The 21,806-nt window shown below is 48.3% G+C and overlaps 1 protein-coding gene across 1 annotated transcript in view; it reads right to left on the bottom strand.

The window, feature by feature from the left end:
- The window catches only part of BLK (BLK proto-oncogene, Src family tyrosine kinase), a 49,910-nt gene extending 29,171 nt beyond the window's left edge, over window positions 1-20,739 (bottom strand). The window contains exons 1-3 of the mRNA XM_071547735.1: window positions 20,559-20,739; window positions 20,234-20,437; window positions 1,116-1,218 (exon numbers count right to left, since the gene is read on the bottom strand). Coding sequence (XP_071403836.1) covers window positions 1,116-1,217 — 102 coding nt within the window. The 5' untranslated portion in view covers window position 1,218; window positions 20,234-20,437; window positions 20,559-20,739. The remainder of the gene's footprint in view (window positions 1-1,115; window positions 1,219-20,233; window positions 20,438-20,558) is intronic.
- Between the last annotated feature and the right edge of the window lie 1,067 nt (window positions 20,740-21,806).

Raw genomic sequence — 21,806 nt, 5'->3', positions numbered from 1 at the left:
TGAACACTGGACTGTCTAACCATGGGAAAACTCAGAATTGAAACTAAAGGAGTGAAAAACATCTCCACCTGTCATAAAAAGCACTGATAGGCAATTCCTCCCCTCTCTCAGGGCTCAAGATTCAAGATGGTTTTCACAAGACATTGCACCTCGAGTTTCTCTTGTGCTGGCTGCTGGCTGAAGAGCTGACGGGGCAAGGAAGGAGACAACAGCCTCATGTTCTCTGTACCACAACAGATAACGTGATTTGCAAAGTTTCAACAAGGAGCTTGTCATTTGAGGTCTCCTAAATCCTGAGCCAGTGCCTTGCTGATGTGTGTCCATGCGAGCAGGGGCTGTGTGAATTCCAAGGGAGCAGTAGGGGCTGTGTGAATTCCAAAGGAGCAGCAGGGGCTGTGTGAATTCCAAGGGAGCAGTAGGGGCTGTGTGAATTCCAAGGGAGCAGCAGGGGCTGTGTGAATTCCAAGGGAGCAGTAGGGGCTGTGTGAATTCCAAGGGAGCAGCCGGGGCTGTGTGAATTCCAAGGGAGCAGCAGGGGCCCAGCATTTGATTCTCAGCTCTCTCCAATACAGGTTGGCTGTAGACCCTCCTTAGTGAACCCGCTGCCCTCACACGGTAAAGTTTCCACTGCGGTTTGCAACTCTGGGTCTTTAGCTTGAATCTGACCCATCTTCGTGCTGTTTACAAGTCAGCAGCATCAGCTTGGGTTGCAAAGTGCTGATGAAAAGATATTTCAAAGCACCAACACGCTGGATTTTTTTTTTTAATATCCAGAGACTCCTCAGAACCCTTCCTATCCCTGTCTGAAAGATACAGGGATCAGCTGGGAGGACCACCTCAGAGGGCTTGTGTCCAGGCAATGCAGGGCACAGATTGCCCAGAGAAGTGGTGCCTGCCCCATTCATGGAATTTTCAAGGCCAGGTTGGATGGGGCTTGGAGCAACCTGAGGTAGTGGAAGATTTCTCTGCCTGTGACTAAATGGACTAAATGGTCTTTAAGATCCCTTCCAACTCAAACCCTTCTGTGATTCTGTGAGTCCAAGTATTGCCTCCATCACTCCAGGCACTAACTGAGCTATGGAGGATCCTGAAAGGACATGAAACTGCAGGCTTACCTTGGGTGGGGCAGGAGGAGGTTTGCTCCTGGTTTTTGGGTTGCTTCCAGAAGTGTGTTTCTCATTGGGCATCAGCTGATTTTTGCTCCCGAGCAGCCCCATCCTGGAAGGAAGAGCAGAAATTCCTTTTCAGTGAGACTGCTCCTGGGGAAAGGTACAGGCACTGGGGGATGAAACAATCTTCAGTGACAAGTTGGAGAAGATGAGAATACAGAATGATGGGACAGTGGAGAGAGGACTCTAAAACCATTCTGTCTACAGCCTCCTGCTACCTCAGGCCCTGTGAACCCCATAGTTTCTGTTCCCACATGACTCTGGTGTTTCACACTTTGCAAATAAGGCTCTGACAGACACTGTAAGTTACCAGAAATAAAAACAACAAACAAACAGCCTTTGTATGAGTCCCTTCTCCAGTGCAGAGATCCCAGCTGGCACTGCACAGACCTGCTCCAGCACTGGGTGATGCCATATGCACGCCCTGCTGCAGTGATGAAGACGGGATGCTGGAGATATGAATAACCCTGTGCTGAGCTGTTCAGGTGCACCAAGACTTCAAGAGGGGCACATCATCCCCAGACCAAGAACGAGCCATCCCAGGCTGCTCAGTGCTTTCTGCAGGTTGTGTCCCTCCCACACGGCAGGAGCATCACCCAGATGTGGCAGCTCCGTGCATGGCACCATCCCCCTGTTCCTCATGCTTAACCAGCACAGTCACACACCCAGCCTGTCCATGAAGGCACAGGATCCCATGTCACCCTTTGAAGAACTGTAAGAAGCTTAGAGTGTCAAATATGGTGTATCTTGTACCCAACCTGGTGTAAAGTGTGGCTGAGGGCTTGACTTGCCCATCTGCAATACTCCACTACCTTTTGATGTGTCCCAGCTCCTCACAAAGTGTGGGTCTCCCAAAAATCATGGATTATGTTTTTCCACATCATATGCGTATCTCAGACCTCCTTGACACCCCGAGGATCACTGGACACAAATGAATCAGACCCTTTCCACGGATCATCCTCTGGTCCACGTTACCGTTTCTAAACTTGGGCTTGAGGGCTGTTTAACTTTGATCCTATAAATGTAATTTCAGCTCTGGTCAGTAATTCCAGGATAATAGCTGGGCTGGGTAGCTAAGATGGGCAAACTAAAGCAAACAGCCTTCTCAAAGCCCTTAAAAATTAAGGAATAGGTGAAGCCACCAATACTGAAGTGCTGGTGCCACAAATACACAAAGTATCTACAACACCCAGTGCCAAGTTCTGCCCCAGCCCCTGCTTTGAATCACAGGCATTGGAAGGTGTGGATTAAATGTTCAAAAAACTCCAAAATACAAACCCCAAATACTCATAGCTCAATAAAAATATATTGACTGCTCTTCTTGCCAAATGACCTCAGAGTCTGCCATGAGAGGATCTGGGACTGCAGGTCCAGAGACCACCCCCCAAATGTCAGCCTGGCACTGTCAAGATGGTCAGACTCCAACAGACACACTCAAAAAAGCTCCCAGCAAACCAGACTTGCAGGAAGAAAATACTCCAGCAAAAGCAACTATTTTTTGTTTTCTAACACCTACCTAATATTTCAAAAACTGGGGCTCTGAAATGAGGCTTTTACCAAAGCCATCCCAATATTGTTAAGATGTTATTTTTTTAATGTCTTCTCCCTTCTGCCTCATCTTTATTATCACTGATAAAGTGAGCAGAATGGAAGGAACTGCTGCAATATTTCAGGAGTGCCTAACACACACGTTTCCCCCCCAGTCAAAACTTTTGCAGTGTCCCAACTTTTCAGAGCTACTCTTTGACCTGAGTTTACAGATGGCCCATCCATCTGTACCCAGGGCTCAGCACCGCTCCAGGCACTGACAGCGCAGTTGGAGGGGAAGTTTCACCTACTAAATCAAGCACAGCATTTCCTGCAGCAATTTCATTTTAATTTGGCAGCCTCCCTTCCAGGTTGCAACCAGGGTTTGCTTTGCTTAGGTCTGGTTGTCATGCGATGGCACGTGATTCATTGGGTGAACTTTTCCTGCTCTTCCACTTGTGGAAGGGTTTGTGTCAGGATTTCTGATTTGGAATGGTGTTATTTGCCAGGAAAGTAGCCAAAATTCCCTTTTTTACCCAGGGAACAGCAAGGTATCATTTTAAGTCAAGGCTGGATGATAGACAAGCTTTGGATATCACTCCTTATCAACCATGAAAGACAGAAAGTCTACCTGCTTGTTGGGCAGTGATCTACAGTCCTTGTTGCTGTCTCACTGGGGCATCCCGGGGGCTGTGATATCTGCTCCCAAATGGGAGATACAGATGTGGCAGTTGCCACCTTTTCAGCAGATTGAGGGGATGTGAGATACAGCACAAGTCAGCAATATGTTTTGACTGCCAGTCAAGTCACCAGGATGACCACAAGAGAGGATTGATGGACCATCTGCAGGATGATGGAGCCATCTTTTGCTGGTTTGAGTTGCTCTCAGTATGTGATGGCAACAAAAGATAGTTGGGTCTTCAAGTGTGTCCTCCCACACACATACAGGAAATACACTTTGTCCTAATAGAAAAACACCATGTGCTCTCATAATTAATGGAAATAATAAGAACAATAATAGTATGTTTGTGATCAATTTTGGTGCCTGCAAAATGCTGTTGGATACTGGACCAACTGGTCTTCCAAGATGGAAGGCAGATTCTGGATGGATCTTTATCCTGGCAGGGACACCTGCAGGGTACATCCAACCCAAAAATAGGGAAGACTCACTTTTGGATGGGTGACTAAAGGCACTAAGATCCATTCAAATACAGAGCTAAAATCCTGAAGTGTCTCCATAGGTGCTTTGTGATTGTGAATTCTGCAAGGCCAAGATTATAAACCTGTACATTTATAGCTGAACCTGCATTTATGGTAATCCTTTAGTCACAGACTGTTGACCAAATCTGAGACTAAGTGGACCAAGCCACACTTAGACTTTTGTGAGCAGTTTAGAAAGTGAGAGGGTCTCACTGAGGCTCATGTTTCAACAGGAGGGACCATGATACTGTAATTACTGTTAGAGATGATGGAGCCGTTATTTAGATACTGAATTGCTGATATTTAGATACTGTGCCAGCAATAAATCTAATCATAATCATGCACATCATCACTGTCCCCCACCGTATCACTCCAGGCCAAGACTCTTTCAACTGCTCTGCAACACTGTTGGAACAGAGTGGGAAAGGGCATGGAGGAACATCAACCTTAGCAAGTCCCATCACGGACTTGTGGCCATCCCATCTGAGAGAAGTGGGGACCATGACCTGACCTGTGCAACTCCCCACAGTGCTCCTGGATCTGGGGGGACACTGCAACCCCTTCTGCTGAGCCTGGAAACACCTCTCTGCACTCTTGCACAAACTCAGCTTTCTCCTCACACACACACGTGTCAAAGACATGCCCGTGCAAAGGGGCACCAAGAGGGGAACAGCACGACCCACCTCGGGGGGGAAATGGAACCAGAAAATCCTCCCACAAAGGTCACTCACTGCCACCCACGCACAGAAGATGTTAGCACAGCTCTGGGTGTTCACAGTCCCTGCAAAATCCACCAGTCTCACCCTCTGAGTTGCCTCCATAACCTTCTGCAGCCAACACAATCTGTCCTTCCAACCGGCAAAATCCCCAAACAGACCTGGAGACAAATGTTGTGGGATCCAGAGAGCTGCTGGTGAGCTCCCAGTGCACAGCTGGGCAAGTCTTCATTTTATAAACACTAACTTTTATTTTCCAAAGAAAAGTGGCTGAGTCAAATGTTGGTAGTTCCACGGTGTTTCTGCATCTGGTTAAGGCTTTTTTAATTAACGTCACACGAAAAAAACATGAGAAAAGAAGCTGAGAGGAGCTCTCCCAGCCTTCTTTTAGTATTTTTTCCAGTGGAAAAGAGCACTGGGGAGAAAACAGTAACTCAGAAAAGCATGAAAATTTCCTTTTGTTAATTTATAGTTTTTTGCATCTAAAAATATTATTTTATATTTAATAACAGAGAGTGGGGAAACCTGTTTCCTCAACTTTGCTCAAGTTTAAAAAACTCAGCATTTATAAAACTGGTCCTTTGTAAAGCAACCAGAACAAAAAAAGTTCTGAGGTAACACAAATTTTTCCATATTTCTCTTCATCAGGAACTGTAGTGATGGGAAAGGGAGTAATGGGTTTAAATTGAAATAGGGGAAATTTTGGTCAGATATATGGGAGAAATTCTTCCCTGTGAGGATAGGGAGGGAGGGAGTTGCAGCAACCTGGTCTAGAAAGTGTTCCTGCCCATGGCAGGGGGTAGAACAAGATGATCTTTAAGGTCCCTTCCAACCCAAACCATTCTATGACTCTATTAGTCTACATGCATGAAAAACTTTAGCAAAAGTCAGTTTTAAAAAAAGGAAGGTAGAATTCTTAGGGTTGTCCTGTGCAGGGCCAGGAGTTGGACCTAATGGTCCTTGTGGGTCTCTTCCAACATAGAACATTCTGTGTTTGTCTGAGTCCAGCTTAGCTGCTGATAAGCTTTGAGTTAAAATATTTGATGCAGGTGTGTTCCTGAAAGAGTCAAGCTGAAGAAATCAGCAGACACCAGGACAACGAGCTCTGTGGAGCACCCAGCTCTGGATGTTTGGGTAGGACCTCTGAAACCTGCTGTGTGCCCACGTTGTGGGATTACAGAAGGAAACTTCAGTGGCCTTCAGAGGGGCAGCTGAGGTCACATTTTTTTGCTACAGGGAGATGGATGCAGGTTCCTTCAGGAATGGGGAAACTGGAGGACTTCTGAAGGTAGAATCATAGAATATCCTGAGTTGGAAAAGACCCACAAGGGTCATTGGGTTCAGGTCCTGGCCCTGCACAGGACACCCCAACAATCCCACCACCGTGAGCCTGAGAGCATGGTCCAAACTCTTCTTTGACTTGGGCAGTCCTGAGGCTGTGCCCACTGCCCTGGGGAGCCTGTCCAGGGACTGACCACTCTCTGGGTGAAGGACCTTTCCCTAATATCCAGACTAGACCTTCCCTGACACAGCTCCAGCCATTCTCTGTTCCTGTCACTGATCACACAGAGCAGAGATCAGAGCTGCCCGTCCATTTCCCCTTATGAGGAAGTTGTAGACCCTGATGAGGTCTAAGATTGCACCACAAGGCCTTGCTCCAGCAATGCTTCCATGGGCATCTGGACCACATCTTCATGGTGGAGAGGACAGGATATGACTAAACATCCTAACACGTCGCTCATCGAGGACTGTTGGAGAACACCCCTCAGGAGCATCAAGCTGACCTTGGAAGAAGTTTGGAGACCTTGCCCATGTTTGATGTGTTCTGAGCCCAGGGTGGGCTAAAGCAAACAGGTCAGCCTTGAATTGGACATGCTGGATGCACAGAAGGCAGGATGGGGGTACCTGGGCTAAGCCAAGCCCTGGAAACATCTGCCCATCTCATCTTTCCGGGGAGCAGCCCTGCGCCATCTCCTGTGGTCTGCTGGTTTCTGCTACCAGGGCAGGAGAGCTCAGAAGTCATTTCTGATGTGAGTGCAGCACTTTCTGCCCCAGGGATGTGGATGACACCAACAAACAGCCAGGGATGACATGGGCGGGCACGGGGCAAAACCAAGACCAAATCTGGCAGAAAAGCAGAAGTCTTGGCTCACCATTTGCCTCAACCCCATGAAACTGCCATGGAAAAATAAGTTAAGACTCAAACAAGTCAACAGAGTTTCGTTGTGAGGGCAGCTCCAAAAAAAAAAACCCATACCCACTGAAATCACAAAATTAACCCCCTTTCCATTTAGATTCTAAGGTGGGTGCAGCAAAGTGGTTTCATATTTCACCCAGATTAGATATTTGACTTCATTTTAAAACATAAGAATGTCTCTTTTGTTAAGAAAGTACATTTTAAAAGGATATGTCATTAAAACCTCAAAAAAATTTGCTTTGAAAATGCAGGTCTAGCAATTGTGAGGGGTCTGAAATGCTGAATTTCTCTTTGCACATCCTCCCCCATCCAGAAAGAATTGCTGAAATCAACTCACTTCAGATGCAATAATTTAAGTGTTCCAGATTTGCATTTTTGCATCAGTGAGGAGTGAAAAATTCAGTAAAAAAAGTTCCTCCAGCTCTAGCCACATCACAGATCCATCAAATTCTCTCTTTCCTCAATAAAATAGCTTTTCAGTACATTTCCTGACCTGGCACTCTTGAATTGCTTTGCAAGACACAAAATTGGAGAGTTACTGAAGATCTTGATGTATCAGTTACTTTAAAAAGAACGAAAATTTGCTGCTGAAGTGTTTGGGTTTTTTTTCTGTGACTGTTTTCTACTCTTACTGGGTTCCAGTCAACTCTTTTTAGCTTATATTTTAAAAAGATTTGCAGCTTTGTTGCTTGGAGGACATTTGAAGACAACTGCAAACCCAAGTTCTATGCTACAAACAGCACTGACCATGCACAAGGTCTTGCATAGAGGCAGAAAGGGGATGGACCACCATCCTCTGGGACACAGTGGCCAACACCTTCTGAAACCCTGTCCCTGCAGGTGGGAGGGCAGCAAGACCTCCTGTGGTGATAACAGTGCTGGGTCTCCAGCTAAAATCAGCTGGAATTCCATAGCTGACCAGTAGGACCCAGATGTAAGGGATAGATTTAGATATTAGGAATAAATTCATCCCTGTGAGGGTGGGCAGGCCCTGGCACAGGTTGCCCAGAGAAGCTGTGGCTGCTCCATCCCTGAAAGTGTCCAAAGCCAGGTTGGATGGAGCTTGGAGTGACCTGGGCTGGTGGAAGGTGTCTGTGCCCATGGCAGGGGTTACAACTAGACAATCTTTAAGGTCCCTTCCAACCCAAAGCATTCCATGATTCCATGATTCCAGCAATGCAGAAAGTCCCCATGAAGAGCTGGAGAGCCCAGAGCAAGAAGCATCAAGATTCTTGCTGGGAAGTGCAGTTGGGTTTGCATGTTGTGTCCTTACCAGGAAACTGGGAACACCCTAATTGCAGTGTTCAGATCCCATCCAGTCCTGGCCTTAGATGGATAAACAAACCAAGCTGTATTTGTGCATTGAGGACCCTGTCAAACATTGTGGTCCATGTTAAGGGTCTTGGAGGGAACATGAAGGACAATCCCTGGGAGCAGCTGAGCTGTCCAGCTAATGCTGGTGAGGTTCTGGTGTTGGTTCTGTTCCATCACAAAACCTCTCACACCTCTGAAGAACCCCAGAGTAGCTGCAGTGCCTCCTTCTCCCAGTGCCATCCTCCTCCTCCCCCACTCCAGTGCATCCCACCTCCTTGTCTTGGACCCTGTCCAAGTCCCAGTTTCAGGCAGAGTGGACAAACTGATATTGGAAATACCTGTCCCCTGCCAGCCCAGGGCAGAGGGACAGCAAATCCAGGAGCTTTGTGGTCCTGTAATTCACCTCTCAGTGATCAGAACACATTTCAGGAATGAGTCTGAATCCAACTGGCTTATTTTAGGATCTTTTCCTGCAGTCCAAGCCAGCTCTCCATTTCCATTACAACTTATATCTGCCCTAAATCGACCATTTTTCTTAGGCCATTTGCCTCGGGCAGGTAAGTCTCGCCCAAGCAAATGAACCAAGCAGAAAGTCCATCTGTTCCAGGCCTTTCTGAAAAGCTGGGATTCTCCAGGCTGTGTGTGAGGCTGGGGGGTGGGAGCACACAGGTTTCCAGGCCCTTGAGTTTAAGCAGGTACAAAAAGTTTTTTGACAGGACAGAAAAAAAAAAAGAAGATAAAATCTTCTTTCTCTCTCCAGAAGTAGAAAACAGCTGCCTGTTGCCAGAGTGTGGTTTGCTAATCAAAACATCTGTCTGGAGGAAAAATGGCTGCTTACATTGAGCATTGCACCCCCCTGGAACCTGGCAGATGCTTGGCTGAGCTGCAAGAGGCTGCAGGCCAGGAAGCAGAGCCAGGGATCAGGGTCTTGGAGGAGGGAAAAACAGGAGGGCAGAGTGCCTATCCCACCCCTCTTAAACATCCTTCCCTCATGAGCTCAACCCTGGCATTGCATCAGCCAGGTGGGATTTCTGCTGGGGATGGCTCTGCAGGAGCACTGGGATGCACTGGAACAGAGAAGGAGGAGAATGGGTCCAGCAGAAGCTGCCTCTCTTTGGGTACCTGCAGCTACTCTGGGGTTCTTCAGGTGTGACAGGTTTTGTGACAAACATGCATTACTCAGCAGCATTTTCTGCCATGGCTGGAATTACAACCCGAATTTCAACTCCAATCTGCCTTCTGCCCAACACATGTGTGGGCCAGACTTGTGGATGGGCCATGGGGAGGCTGGACCTCAGCAGGGAGAAATACTCTCTGCAGGCCACCTCTATCTGACATCCAAATCCTATGGAAGTGGGCACAGGTTGTGCCCCCTTGGCCAGAATCCCTGATGCAAAGTTCCTGGAGGGCACACCATGGTGATCTTCAGGGATGTGGGGAGGTCCTGGCCCTCCCAGCCTTGGGAACACGAGGAGATGGATGGGGTGTTCCTCCACACCTCTCTGTGTGGCCACCCAAATTTCTGCCCTAGGAAGGGCCCTTCCTGAAGGCCCTGCATTCCCAGGCCTTTTCCTAGCAAGAGGACAGCATTCTGTAGGACCTGTTAGCCATGTCCCACAGGGAGCAACGAAGCTGGTGGCATGCTGGTACTCATCAATTCCTTGGATGTGGTCTCAGAGGGAACATTGCTCCCTCCCATCACCCTCAGATGAGGCAAAGGGTTGTAGGGAAACATGTACATCTCCAATTCCCCATCTGAATGCCTCCAACTGCATTTCAGGAATAGCTATGGGATGGCAGAACACTTCCCTGATCATCACAGCTGCCTCCAGCTCCAGCCAACCTTCCCCTCTGGGTCCTGGGGGCAGGGGAGGATGGCAATACCAGGGGGTGCACACCTGGCACTTGTCTGTCCTCCTCTCCTTTTGCAGCTATCCAAGGGAACAGCATCCCTGAAAACCACCCCCAGTGCCAGATGTAGCAGCTGCTGAGTAGTGGCCCCATCATCTCTTCAACTCAGAGCATGGGGAAGGGGAACAGAGCAGGAGTGCAATCACACGAAGGAGGGATGGGAGAGAGGATGAGGATAGAGAAAAACCTGCTGGGCTTCTCCCCACCTTTTGGGGAACGTGGGTGGGGGTGGGATGTTCCCTACTTGCCTGCTTCCCACGCTGCTGCTCCTGGGGACACGCTCCGAGGATGTACGAGCCACAGGTCGGACCCATGACAGATGCTCCATGGGGCTGAGGGCCCCTGCCAGATTTCTCTGTTAGAGGCCTCTGGGTCCCACCACATCCACACCATCCATGGGACCAGCCCCTTGGAATGTTACACCTCCGGATTGCAGGAGCAGCCTGGTTTTGCAAATGCTTTTAATGGGCTTTCTTTTTTTAATCAGGTCTTTGTGTCAGAACTGACTCTTTTCTTCCCCCCTAAGGATTCATTGCTCTATTTTGAATATAAAAATGATCATCTGGGAGGGGGGTGGGAGTTGCACTTCCCAGACAACCTGGCCAATGAAAATAGCAAAGAGGAAGGCGAGAAACTCAAAGAGAATCCAGACACAAAACCCATCAAAACCCACAGGCTATTAACAGCTGTCAGTAAAAACAGCGACAATGACTGTGAATGGATCGTGCCTCCCCCATGCAAACCACCAAATTTTGAGGAACAACCCAACCAACTGGCTTTGCAATGATCTTTCCTTTCTGTGTTTAAAAAAAGACCTTTTTCTGATGAAACACATCTTGTTCCAGTGAGCCCCAACCCTCTATGAACCTACTGAACCTCAGCAGCATGGTCTAAACAAATGGAGACCTGTGCCAGGGACTTGTGGGTGACCCTGAGGAAGTGACTTTCTCATTCTGCCTCTGCATGTTCAATAGGGAGACTGAAATGTCTCTATCTCAGGAGAAAAATGTTATATAAGAAGCAGAATTTGTTTCTACAGACTCACAAGGCTTCCCGTGGTGGGTGTGTAACGAGTTGGCTTCTCTGGGGTGTTTGCAGAGTGTTTTCTTAAGCTGTTGCAGAGATGAGGCCCCCCCACAAAACCACTGTGTGAACCTCTGTGGGGAATTGCATGACATCATTTCTGCATTATGGGTGGCAGCAGGAGGGAAGGGACCCTCAGTCTCAGCTGGCTCGAGGCTGGAATGACCTCATGTAGTTTACACTTCAGCTGCCCCCACCGAGCAGGACAAACACGAGCTGACGTCTGCCCGGTGTGATGCACAACCGAAAGGTCACCCACATGCTGGTGATGTTGTTTATGGGAAGAGAGGCTTCACAGAGCAGATCTAAGCTGAGGTCATGGCAGAGGACCTTTACCAGCCGTGAGACACAAGGACGAGATGAGGCTGGCTGAGGACACGATGCTGTGTGAGATGGGAGCAGCTGCTCCAGGATGCACGTGGTTGATGGCCACATGGCAGAGGAATCAGCCTTGGCTCTGCAACTCTGCTCCTGACAAAGGAAGACAACCCCATGGAGGGCTGCAAGGCTGTCTGGGCCATACACAGGGGTCTGCAGGTCCTCAGGGGTTACACCATGTCTCTTACCCAAGAGGGTCAGCACAGAATGACAGAATAGTTGGGGTTGGAAGGGATCTCTGGAGATCAGCTAGTCCAGCCCCCATGCCAAGGCAGGGTCACCTGGAGCAGGTGACACAGACTCAGGTGGCTTTGGAATGACTCCAGAAAGGGAAACTCCACAATCTCCCTGTGCAGACTGTTCCAGTTCTCTGCCTACCTCAACATAAATAAGTTCTTCCTCGTGTTGAGGTGGAACTTCTTGTGTTTTAGTTTATGGCCACTGCTGCTCATCCTGTGGCTGGGCACCACTGAAAAAAGTCTGGCACCACCCTCATGGCACCTGCCAAGTCAGGGTGACTCTGAAGGCAACCAGGCAGACACCCAGCCCCTCACCCCTCAGGCAGGTGTCCCTGCTGTTTGTGTGCCAAGGAGATACAGAAGTGAGGAAACCCTCGCACATTTGTTAAACTTCTCCCTTGCCACCTTGGATTTTTCCTTCCCAATTCTCCTCCAGCTAATGGCAGGGCAGGAGGTGGTGGTGGTCAGGTTGGGGCTATGGAAGAAGAGGACAGTTTCAGGTTAGATGGAGCACTTTGAGCTTTGGGACAGGGGCTCATCATTTGGTGGAGAGTGCTCTGAGGTACCTGCTCTCTCTTTGCTACATGAACTTCACTTCCTATCCCTATGAAAAGGGAAGTTGCTCTTTTAGAAAACTGCTCTCATCCACTGCTGAGGTGGGAAGGAGGAGCTACCATGAGGTGTAGCAAAGGCTTAGCAAAGAGCTGGTGGCTGCCAAGTCTTCTTGGGAAAGAGGACAAGAGCGTGGCAGCTCCAGACAGAAACCTGCTTGTGATCTGAGGCACGTTCCCAGTGCTGACAGCGGGGAAACCCAACAGCTGCAGCCGGGCTGCTGCAAAGACTCATCCAGTGATGGTCGTGGTTCAAGAAGCTCAGAAGCAATTAATAAAAATAAAAAAAGATTACATGTTTTGTGGTCTGCCTATTGCATCCCATATAGTATCTAAGATATCTTGTGTGTCACCTGGGGCACATCCCTTTGTCTTTGTGCCTCCTCTCTTTCCTCCAGGCTGGACAACTCATGGCCACGAGATGAGACCTGGAGTCAAGAAGCCGAGGCAATTTGCCTTCTCAGCCCAGGGATGTCCTTTGACACCAGCTGAATGGAGAACACTGAGAAAGCACATGAAAAAGGGCACTGAAAAGGGAGAAAGTCTCTCATATGCAGCTCTCAGTCACTCCAGATGTGCTCCATCTGCCTCCATTCCCCTGACCTGAGAGCACAGGCTGTGATCTCACCTCTCTCTGGAGGTGATTTCCACCCTGTTTGCATACATCAATCCCCAGATGTTCTCTAGTAACTTTTCAGGCCTCGATATGAATGTGTGATCATGGAATCATAGAATGGTTTGGGTTGGAAGGGACCTTAAAGATCATCTTGTTCCAACCTCCCTGACATGGGCAGGGACAACTTGCACTAACCCAGGTTGCTCCAAGTCCTGTCCACCCTGGTCTTGGACACTCCCAGGGATGGGGCAGCCACAGCTTCTCTGGGCAACCTGTGCCAGGGCCTTACCACCCTCACAGGGAAAACTTTCTTTCTAATATCTAATCTAAACCTACTGTGTCTCAGTTTGAAGCCATTCCTCTTTGTCCTGTCACTCTAGGCTCTTGCAAATTGTCTCTCTCCACCTTTCTTCTAGGCTCCATTCACGTACTGAAAGGGGCAACTAGGACACCCCAAAGCCTTCTCTTCTCCTGTCTGAAGAGGTTCTCTCAGCCTGTCTCCAGAGCCAAGGGACTCCAGACACTGGAGCATCTCCATTGCCTCCTCTGGACTTGAGTCAACAGGTCTGTGTCCCTCCTGTGCTGTTGTTCCCAGGGCTGGGGCAGCTCTGCAGGTGGGGTCTCACCTGAGGGGGCAGAGGGGCAGAATCCCCCCCTCCCCTGCTGCCCACACTGTGGGAAGAGCCCAGGGCATGGGGGGGTTCTGGGCTGGGAGTGCACATGGGGAGCACATCCAGGCTCTCACCCACCAGCCCCTCCAAGTCCTTCTCCCCAGAGCTGCTTTCCATTGGTTCATCCCCTGCCCCAACCCAGGTGCAACACCAGCACTCAGTCTTGTTAAACCTCATGAAATTCCCATGGGCTCAAACTTGTCCAGGTCAGTCCTAAGGCTGGCTTGTCTCTGCTACCTCTGACAGCTCCCTGTAACACACCCATGGAGACCAGATTTCCAACCCATGTACTAAATGTCCACAGGCTCTTAGGCTTGCCTGGAAGATCTCAGATCCACCACTCCACAAGGGCACCAGGAAATGTGGCAGCTTCTCTCCAGATGCCCCACAGCCCACTGGGATAAATCCACAGCCAGATGCTTACACCTGTGGCCTACTGGATTTGAAACCCCAACAGGAATGAAGGCACCTCTCCTCTTTCAGCTGGTCCCCAGGGCTGCTTCCCTGTCCTGCTGCTGTGAAAGCTGGGCAGCTCATTTCCTCCAGCTACTGTTTTCGTGGTCTGGCCATGTTTTTCTCTTCCCCTTTCCTTTGCCATCAGAACCTGCCTGTTCCCATTCCTCTAGAAGATTTAATGCAATGTCCTGCTGCTCCTGGAAGACACCAATGCATTATAACCAACCCACCAGCCTCTGTTTTGAGACTCTGAGCTCTCCAAGCACTTTCTGAACCCTGAGGAAGCATCTTCACTACTAAAACAGGCAATTCTGGGGCTTGTTCTCCCACCCTTAAAGTTTTGGTGGCTGCATCCAAACCCCCTGTAGTCCCCATTGCACAGGAGCTGTGCCATCTCCTGGACTATGTTTGGGAAAGTCTAGCCTGACTTCACTTCCCACTTGTTGGGTGTATGCCTTCCAGGAGACAGGCTGTTCCTTTTCCCCTGATTTGGGGGAAATCAGGGTTATTTCCCCTGATCCCATCCCCTTGTTTAGGATGACACTCAGACACAGGCACCTTGTGTAGCCCCAGGTACGAGACCACCCTGAGTGCAGAGTGGTGGTGGCTTCTTGTTTTATTACTGTTGTTTATTGTTAAATCCTGTGGGTACTGCAGAGATATCTCAAGGGACTGGGATGAAAATGCAGCAGTGGTTTTGGTTGGTGGCAACTGGGAGATATTTTGCTAATAGGGACCACAAAGAGGTTTTGTCTGGACCCACTTAGGAAAAGCCTTTTTGAAGGAGAAAGCAACTTCATTTTCCTTCTGTCTGAATAAGAAAACTAATGAGGAGAAATGCTAACATTTTAGAGCACACTCCTTTCTGGTGACCTCATGGAAGGCTGAATTTCCACTGCTCAGTATGAGTACAACCACTTGCAGAAAACAGCCAGTGGAGAAGCCCCTCGCACATCCCTCCGCCCCAAGGCACAATCAGCCCTCACAAAACCCTGCTGGAGGAGCGTGTGGTCCTTGCCCTGTCTTGGGTTGAGCTGGCAAAAACTACCACATGCCCCCAGGCAGCCTGCCCATGCTGATCCCTGTCTCCTACCCACACCAGTCCTCCCTGTCAGGCTTCTTCTGCTCTGCTCACAACACGCCTATTCTTGACTACTCACGGCAGCCAAGGCCTTATCTCAGTATTATTTCCTATTTGATGTCAGTAAAGAAAGAAAATACCCATTACTTTTTACTCCTTTATCCAAAATTGAAAGGTTAACTCAGTTCTCAGAATTAAAATGATATTCAAACATCCCTATGGTGCTAGAAGGAGACAGAAATGTGGCAGAACAAGGTCCAACCTTGCAGCCAGATCTGTTGCAGAAATCATTTATGGCACAGAAGTGATGGGGCTGATCCACTCTCTGGTTACCTCACATTTGATCTGGTCTAAATTTTTTGCAGCAGAACCAGAATAAATCTTTTTTCCTAATCCTTATTTCCTAATTTCTTGCTTTTCCTTTTGCCAGTGTCCATACTCTCTCTGGCATCAGCAGTACTACTCTTAAACAACCAGAATTTCTTCCCACCTGGCTGAGATGCCTCTTGTAGAATCCCAAATTCACAATTCCTTTGCATGCACAGTTATTATTCCTTGGCAGCCCACCGGGTGACTTTCACACAGAATGTTTTTTCCCCCACTTTTCCACTAAAATCTTCAGGGAAAAGAAAGCATTCCGTGGGAAATCACCACCTTTGAAAAGTTCTGTCACAAAAACACCCCGAATATTGGCATCTTTCACTGGAAAAAAAGAAAAAAAGAAGAAGAATCATGCAAGTTTGCTGCATTAATGTCTCAAGCAGCTGTGGTCTTCTCCCTGTGCTTCTAAAATGGTCCAGGTGAAATATGTAAGAGGCAGCCAGGAAAAACTCTTGAGATAAAAGTCAATTTAAAGCTTTTCTATCAGTTTCTCCACGTGCTCAGTACGACCTCAGTCCTCCCGCCAGGTATTGTGGGCAACGGCTTTATTTTTCCATAGGTCAATTTTAACCTCTACTCAAACCCCACTTCTCAAGGATCATCCTCCCACAGACATATGTGAGATGTTCTGCCCCAGAGTTCAGGGTCCCAAGGCATTCACGTATGCGTGGATGCCATCACGGCTCAGGTGTTGGCCAAGAAACTGCCTGGACGGAAAGAAGTCCTGCAGCTCCTCTGCCCCCAGTATTTGGTCAAGGTTTTCCTTCCCTCTCCGGGTTTCACAGAGAAGAGGGACCTCCTATGTACAAGGAAACACAATCATGTAGTAAATTGAGACTCTGGAGACTTGGGCATGGGGCCAATCTCCTCTTTCACCTCTTGGCCATAAAGTTCCTTTATCAAGGGGCAGAAAGTTTTTCAATCAACTTTCATCCACCAGAATTGTTGCCTATTCCACCACCATTAAGGCAGAGCAGACAGCCCAGACAACTGAGTAATTTTTCACTCTTCTACCCTCATTAGGTAGCAGAAAACTCATTTGCAAGCCATGTGTTCACTATTTCTGCTCTGTCTCCTGACACACAGGCCCACAGGGGTCCTGCTTGCTGCTTTTTGATCAGTACCATGTATCATGGATTCCAGAGAAGCAGAAATGATCATGGAGATTTGATCAATTTGGAGAGTAATTTCATAAATATGTAAGTAAATAAATAGAGGGGGAAATGCAGGAGAATGGTTTGGAAAAGCCCATTTTGCCTCAGAAGCCACGTGTATTTCACAGCGTGGCAGAAATGTCGGACCGGCCCCAAGAAGGGCATTAATCTGGTGGATCTACATTGTTTCTGAGAGACCTCCTAACTTGTTCTTCAAGGCTTTCAGTCATAGGAATCCCCCTGCTCCTCATAAGTCTATCCCAGCCTTCTAATTCCCATGGCCTTAAAATTACTTCCTAATGATCAGCACTAATTTTCTTCACTGAAAGACCCGTGACTGCTTCTCCTGTGCTTGGTGGATCCCCAGAAGTGTTCAAGGCCAGGTAGGCAGGTCTTGGAGCAACTTGGTCTAGTGGAAGGTGTCCCTGTCCATGGCAGAGGGGTTGGAACCAGATGAGCTTTAAGGTCCTTCCCAAACCATTCTATGATTCCATGGAGGACAACAAGCTCATTCCCCTCTTCCTTGCTATGGCTCCAGCAAATGAAGCAACATTACTTGTTGCAATAATTCCTCCCAGTTCCCACTTTCCACACCTCTGCTCAACCGTGTCCCTCTCCTTCAGGCATTTATAATTGGGTTTGGAAGTTTGAACAGGCAAGCCCACGATGTTTTTTGCATTAAAACTGACCAACATTAACAAAGACAAAATTGCTCCATAAAACCACAGCACATTGTTCTCCTGCTCAGCTGCAACTCCTTCTTGGAAAAAATTGTAATTGAAACCCTGGGTTTTATTTCAACACAAGGAGCTGCTGTGGTTTGAGTTTGGTTTTTGGGGGCGGGAGGGGATTTTTTGGCTGGCCTCAGTGAGATGGATTTAACCCTGATATGGAAAACAGGCTGACTTTGTGAGACACAGATGGCTTGTCCAGGTTGAAATTCTGGAGTTCTGGTTTACATTCCTGTTGTGTACGTTGCTCCTTGGCATTTATTTTTAAGCAATAACCATGACCTTGTACAGCCTGTTTCACACAGTGTTGTCCTTTCTTCTGAGCTCCACAGTGATGTCAAGTGGTGCAACAACTCCTTCCCCAAGGAGCCTCAGGCTGTAATTTGTTTCCAAGACCTCTCCCAGGGGGGAATTGCATCCTTTTTTATCCCCCCAGCTACTTCTAATATTGCAAAGTGGCATCAACCTAACCAGAAGTCTGACTTGCACCACATGAAATGAAGCTGTGGAGGGAAACTTGAGGGTTCCAGCAGGATTTAGCTTCAGGTGTCTTGCAAGATTCTTGCCCATGATAGAACCCCTGCAGGAAACTATTTACTGCAAGGGAACTCACCCACATGGAGTCAATGCCTGGTTACCTCCAGAGTCTCCTCAACCATGGAAGGGTAGGGAGGAAACTCCCTTTTTAAGACAGAGAGAATGGAAAGAATGAGAGGAAGGAAGGAAGACAAATAATGATGAAGTAACATTGTGCCCAAGACCTCCTACTCTGCTCAACACAGTTCTGTGATCCCTGTGAAATCCCATTTCCACACCTGCCTAAGATGGCAAAAAGCCTTGGCTGCTCCTGTAAATTGCCTCAAGACCCTTTTGGCTGCTGCTGTGCCCATAAAGGTGCCACAGAGAAATAAAGGTCGAAAGGTCAGTCAGGAAGAAAGTCACAAAGCAGAAATAAAAAAGCTGATTGCCCTGTTTGAAATGGGGCCCAATTTATGCAGAAATGGGATGCTCATCCTGGGGTATTGTGGACTTATTTAAGAGAGGACAGACACCACACCATCTCAGGGTACAACAGCATCCCAGAACACTCCATGCTGATTAAGTTGAACATGGAAGTCATTAGGAAAGAAGAAGAAAAAAAATCAGCAGCAAAATTGCAAAATTTTCACTTAAATATGTCTTGGGTCTTTTCCCCTTCATCAAAAAATTCAGGCTTTGACTTTGCAACCTTCCAAGTTAGCAACAATAGCCCTATTTGGGCAGAATGAAGCAAGAATAGGCCAGAAGGGTTTTTTTCACTGATTTTTGGGTACCAGCATAATGACAATGCTGCAGGATGGCTGGAAGGAAAAACAAAATGTGGACAAGAAATCACAGGCCCTGCAGCCCTCAAATCTTCTGCTAAAAATGACTTAAACCTTGACAGAATGACTGGTGGAGCATATTAATGAGGGTGCCTTGGCTGCCCTGCAGCTGTCCTTATTTATTCCTAATTTCCATTTGCCTTCTCCATCTCCAGCACGTAGCAGAGCAGGGACCACGTGTGTGTGTGCTCTGCATGCAACAGGAACCCTCAGTGCTGGCAGTGTACACACCACAGCCTGATTTTGCACTGTTAAAGATCCATAATCAGTTAAATATCACAGCAGCCCTGCAAGAAAGGCAAGAAAAGCCCCCAAATCACGTGTGGGGTAACTGCAGCACCTTGAAGAGCGTTGCCTTGCCAGGCACCACTGGCCACAAAGCCCTGAGTAAACACCTGAGGAGGTCTGAGATGCAAATATTCCACAACACGGGAACTGCTCTTCCCTCCCAGAAGTGTCACAGCCAGCAAGGTGGTTTCTGAGATATCCAGGCTCCAACTTGGAGCTCTGTGGAGTTTTGATCTGGCCTAAACTGTAATCAGGAAGCAAAGCTACAGACTTAGTGTAGACTGTGCTTGTGTGGGGATGGGAAGTGACCAGGGGGAGAAGCAGCAAATCCACCCTTCCTATAACTCCACTGTAGAAGTCCAGCTTGCCAGTGTAGACTGTGCTTGTGTGGGGATGGGAAAGGGCCAGGGAGAGAAGCAGTAATTCCACGTTTCCTATAACTCCATTGCAGATCTCCAACTTGCCAGAAGCTTTGTCTACAACCAGCGTTAGCTTTGCACTAGTTTTACCAGCTCGAGTGGAGGAGCTGATGAAAACCAAATGTTACTTCCAATGAGACCATTCCAACCATCTCTGGAGCAAAAGAAAGCAAAGATCCTCAAAGTTCCCAAATGTGCCAGGAATTAAAACCTCAGCCCTCCCTTGGACTGTCTGAAGCACCTACGGGCTCAACTCAGAAAAGGTTGGTGAGTCAGAGCCTGAGCACCCAAACCTCCACTTCATGTAAATTCAGAATTTGGACCCTAATTTCACTTTCTCCCCTTTCTCTCCAAGGAATTTAGCTGGAAGACTGCCATCCACACCTTGCTATTTAAAGGGCTTTCATCTGCTGGTATGGTTTTTATAAGAGAAAGAGCTTGATCTATGCCCAAGAGACAACCTGCTGGGCCAGTGTCTGACTTAGGGCATCAGTCCCACCTCAAATGGGGGGATTTCAACACTGCCAGGAGCAAAGACACTCACACACACTGCAACAGCAGTTTGGCCTGTTGGACACCCCACCCCAGCCCTGAAGGCCTTAATAACCACCAGTGCATAGATGGACCAGATCTCTAAATGCTCCAAGGGGATGGGCCCAATGGAGCACCAGGCAATAAACAGGCAGCAGAGAAGAAGCAAAACTACCAGAAAATCATTTGCACTTACCTGGTGAGTTCTATGTTGGGATTAAATCATATTCTGCTTGTTCTTAGCAGTCCATCAGAGTTAAAAAATCCCTTCCAGGGCGTGTGCTTAAGATCATCAGCTTGTCTTGGGGAGTTTTAATCCTTAGAGGACGCAGAAAGAGAAACCCTAATTCTTCTTGGCGTCGTCCGTTGGCTGCTGTTGGTGGTTTCCTGTCGACAACAGCTGAATGACAAATTGAACTGGTTTGTCACACTTATAGCAATGAGGGGCTGACAGTACAGCCCCACTGCTCACGGAGTGCTAATGTTAGAAAGGTGTCTTCCTTAAAAGAGCTGTTACCCACAAAGGCCTGTCAGGCTATAAAAGGTTCCATCCTGCTACAGATGATGCTCCGATTCTCCTCATTCAGGCTGCTCTGAGCTGAAATTCATGCCCTGGAGCCACAGGGTGCAAAGCTGGCCTAAAAATGGGAGGAGAAATGTGGGTCTAGAGTTGTCTAAACCAGCCCATTCACAGCTCATGGCAGTCTGGGCCAACAGAAGGGGTGGGGATATTTATTGCGTGCACTTAACCTTTCAGAGAGCTTATCTCCAGTCAGGTTCTAGTCTGAAGAGTTTCCCCTTTTGCAATCATCGAGGTTACGGTGCTGTAACCTCACTCACTTTCCATTTGAGGTTCCGTTTCTGCTTAAAACCTCACCTAAAGAAATTGGCCATGTTCTTCCTCCTTTCTTCAACAAGTACAAGACAGCTGATGCCATTTAGGGCATGGGGGGAAGAGAGTACAGGAGGCAGCTGCCAGCACATCCTGATACCTCTCTATCACTTGTGTGTAAAGTCTTGTGAGATCTGCCTTCCCTCATTTGCTGTTCTGCACAAAGCTTTGCCTGTGCTGAGCACCCAGTGCCCACCTGGAGCTGTTGTGGGCAGGGACCAGCTCAGACCTCACCACACTGGGGTGTTTTGGTGCCTTCCATCCCCAAGGACACCATAGAATGGTTTGGGTTGGAAGGGACATTAAAAATCATCTTCATCCAACCCCCCGCCATGGGCAGGGACACCCTCCAGTAGACAAGGTTGCTCCAAGCCCCATCCAGCCTGGTCTTGGACACTTCCAGGGATGGGGCAGCCACAGCTTCTCATGGAAGCCTATGCCAGGGCCTTCCCACCCTCACAGCCAAGAGTTCCTTCCCAATATCCCATCTAATCCTGCCCTCTGGTAGTTTGAAGCCATTCCTCCTTGTCCTGTCACTCCATGCCTTTGTCCCAAGTCCCTCTCCAGCTCTCCTGAAGCCCCTTTGGGTACTGGAAGGGACTCTCAGGTCTCCCTGGATCCTTCTCCTCTCCAGGTGAGCCCCCCCAGCTCTCCCAGCCTGGCTCCAGAGCAGAGGGGCTCCAACCCTGGAGCATCTCCGGGGCCTCCTCTGGACTTGCTCCAGCAGCTCCACATCTTCCTTATTTTCACTATGCAATACTGTGAAGCTCCATCATTCTCATTTCCAGCCTCATCAGCAGGGTTTCAGACCCACCAACCAATCATGAGGCCAGGAAGCTGATGTGTGTCACCTGCCAATCCTGCTGGATTCTGGATA

This window comes from Pithys albifrons, chromosome 2 (assembly GCF_047495875.1).
Source record: "Pithys albifrons albifrons isolate INPA30051 chromosome 2, PitAlb_v1, whole genome shotgun sequence".
Classification (NCBI taxonomy): Eukaryota; Metazoa; Chordata; class Aves; order Passeriformes; family Thamnophilidae; genus Pithys; species Pithys albifrons.
The sequence above is the reverse complement of the archived record's forward strand: the minus strand, read 5'-3'. Positions and strand labels throughout refer to the sequence as shown.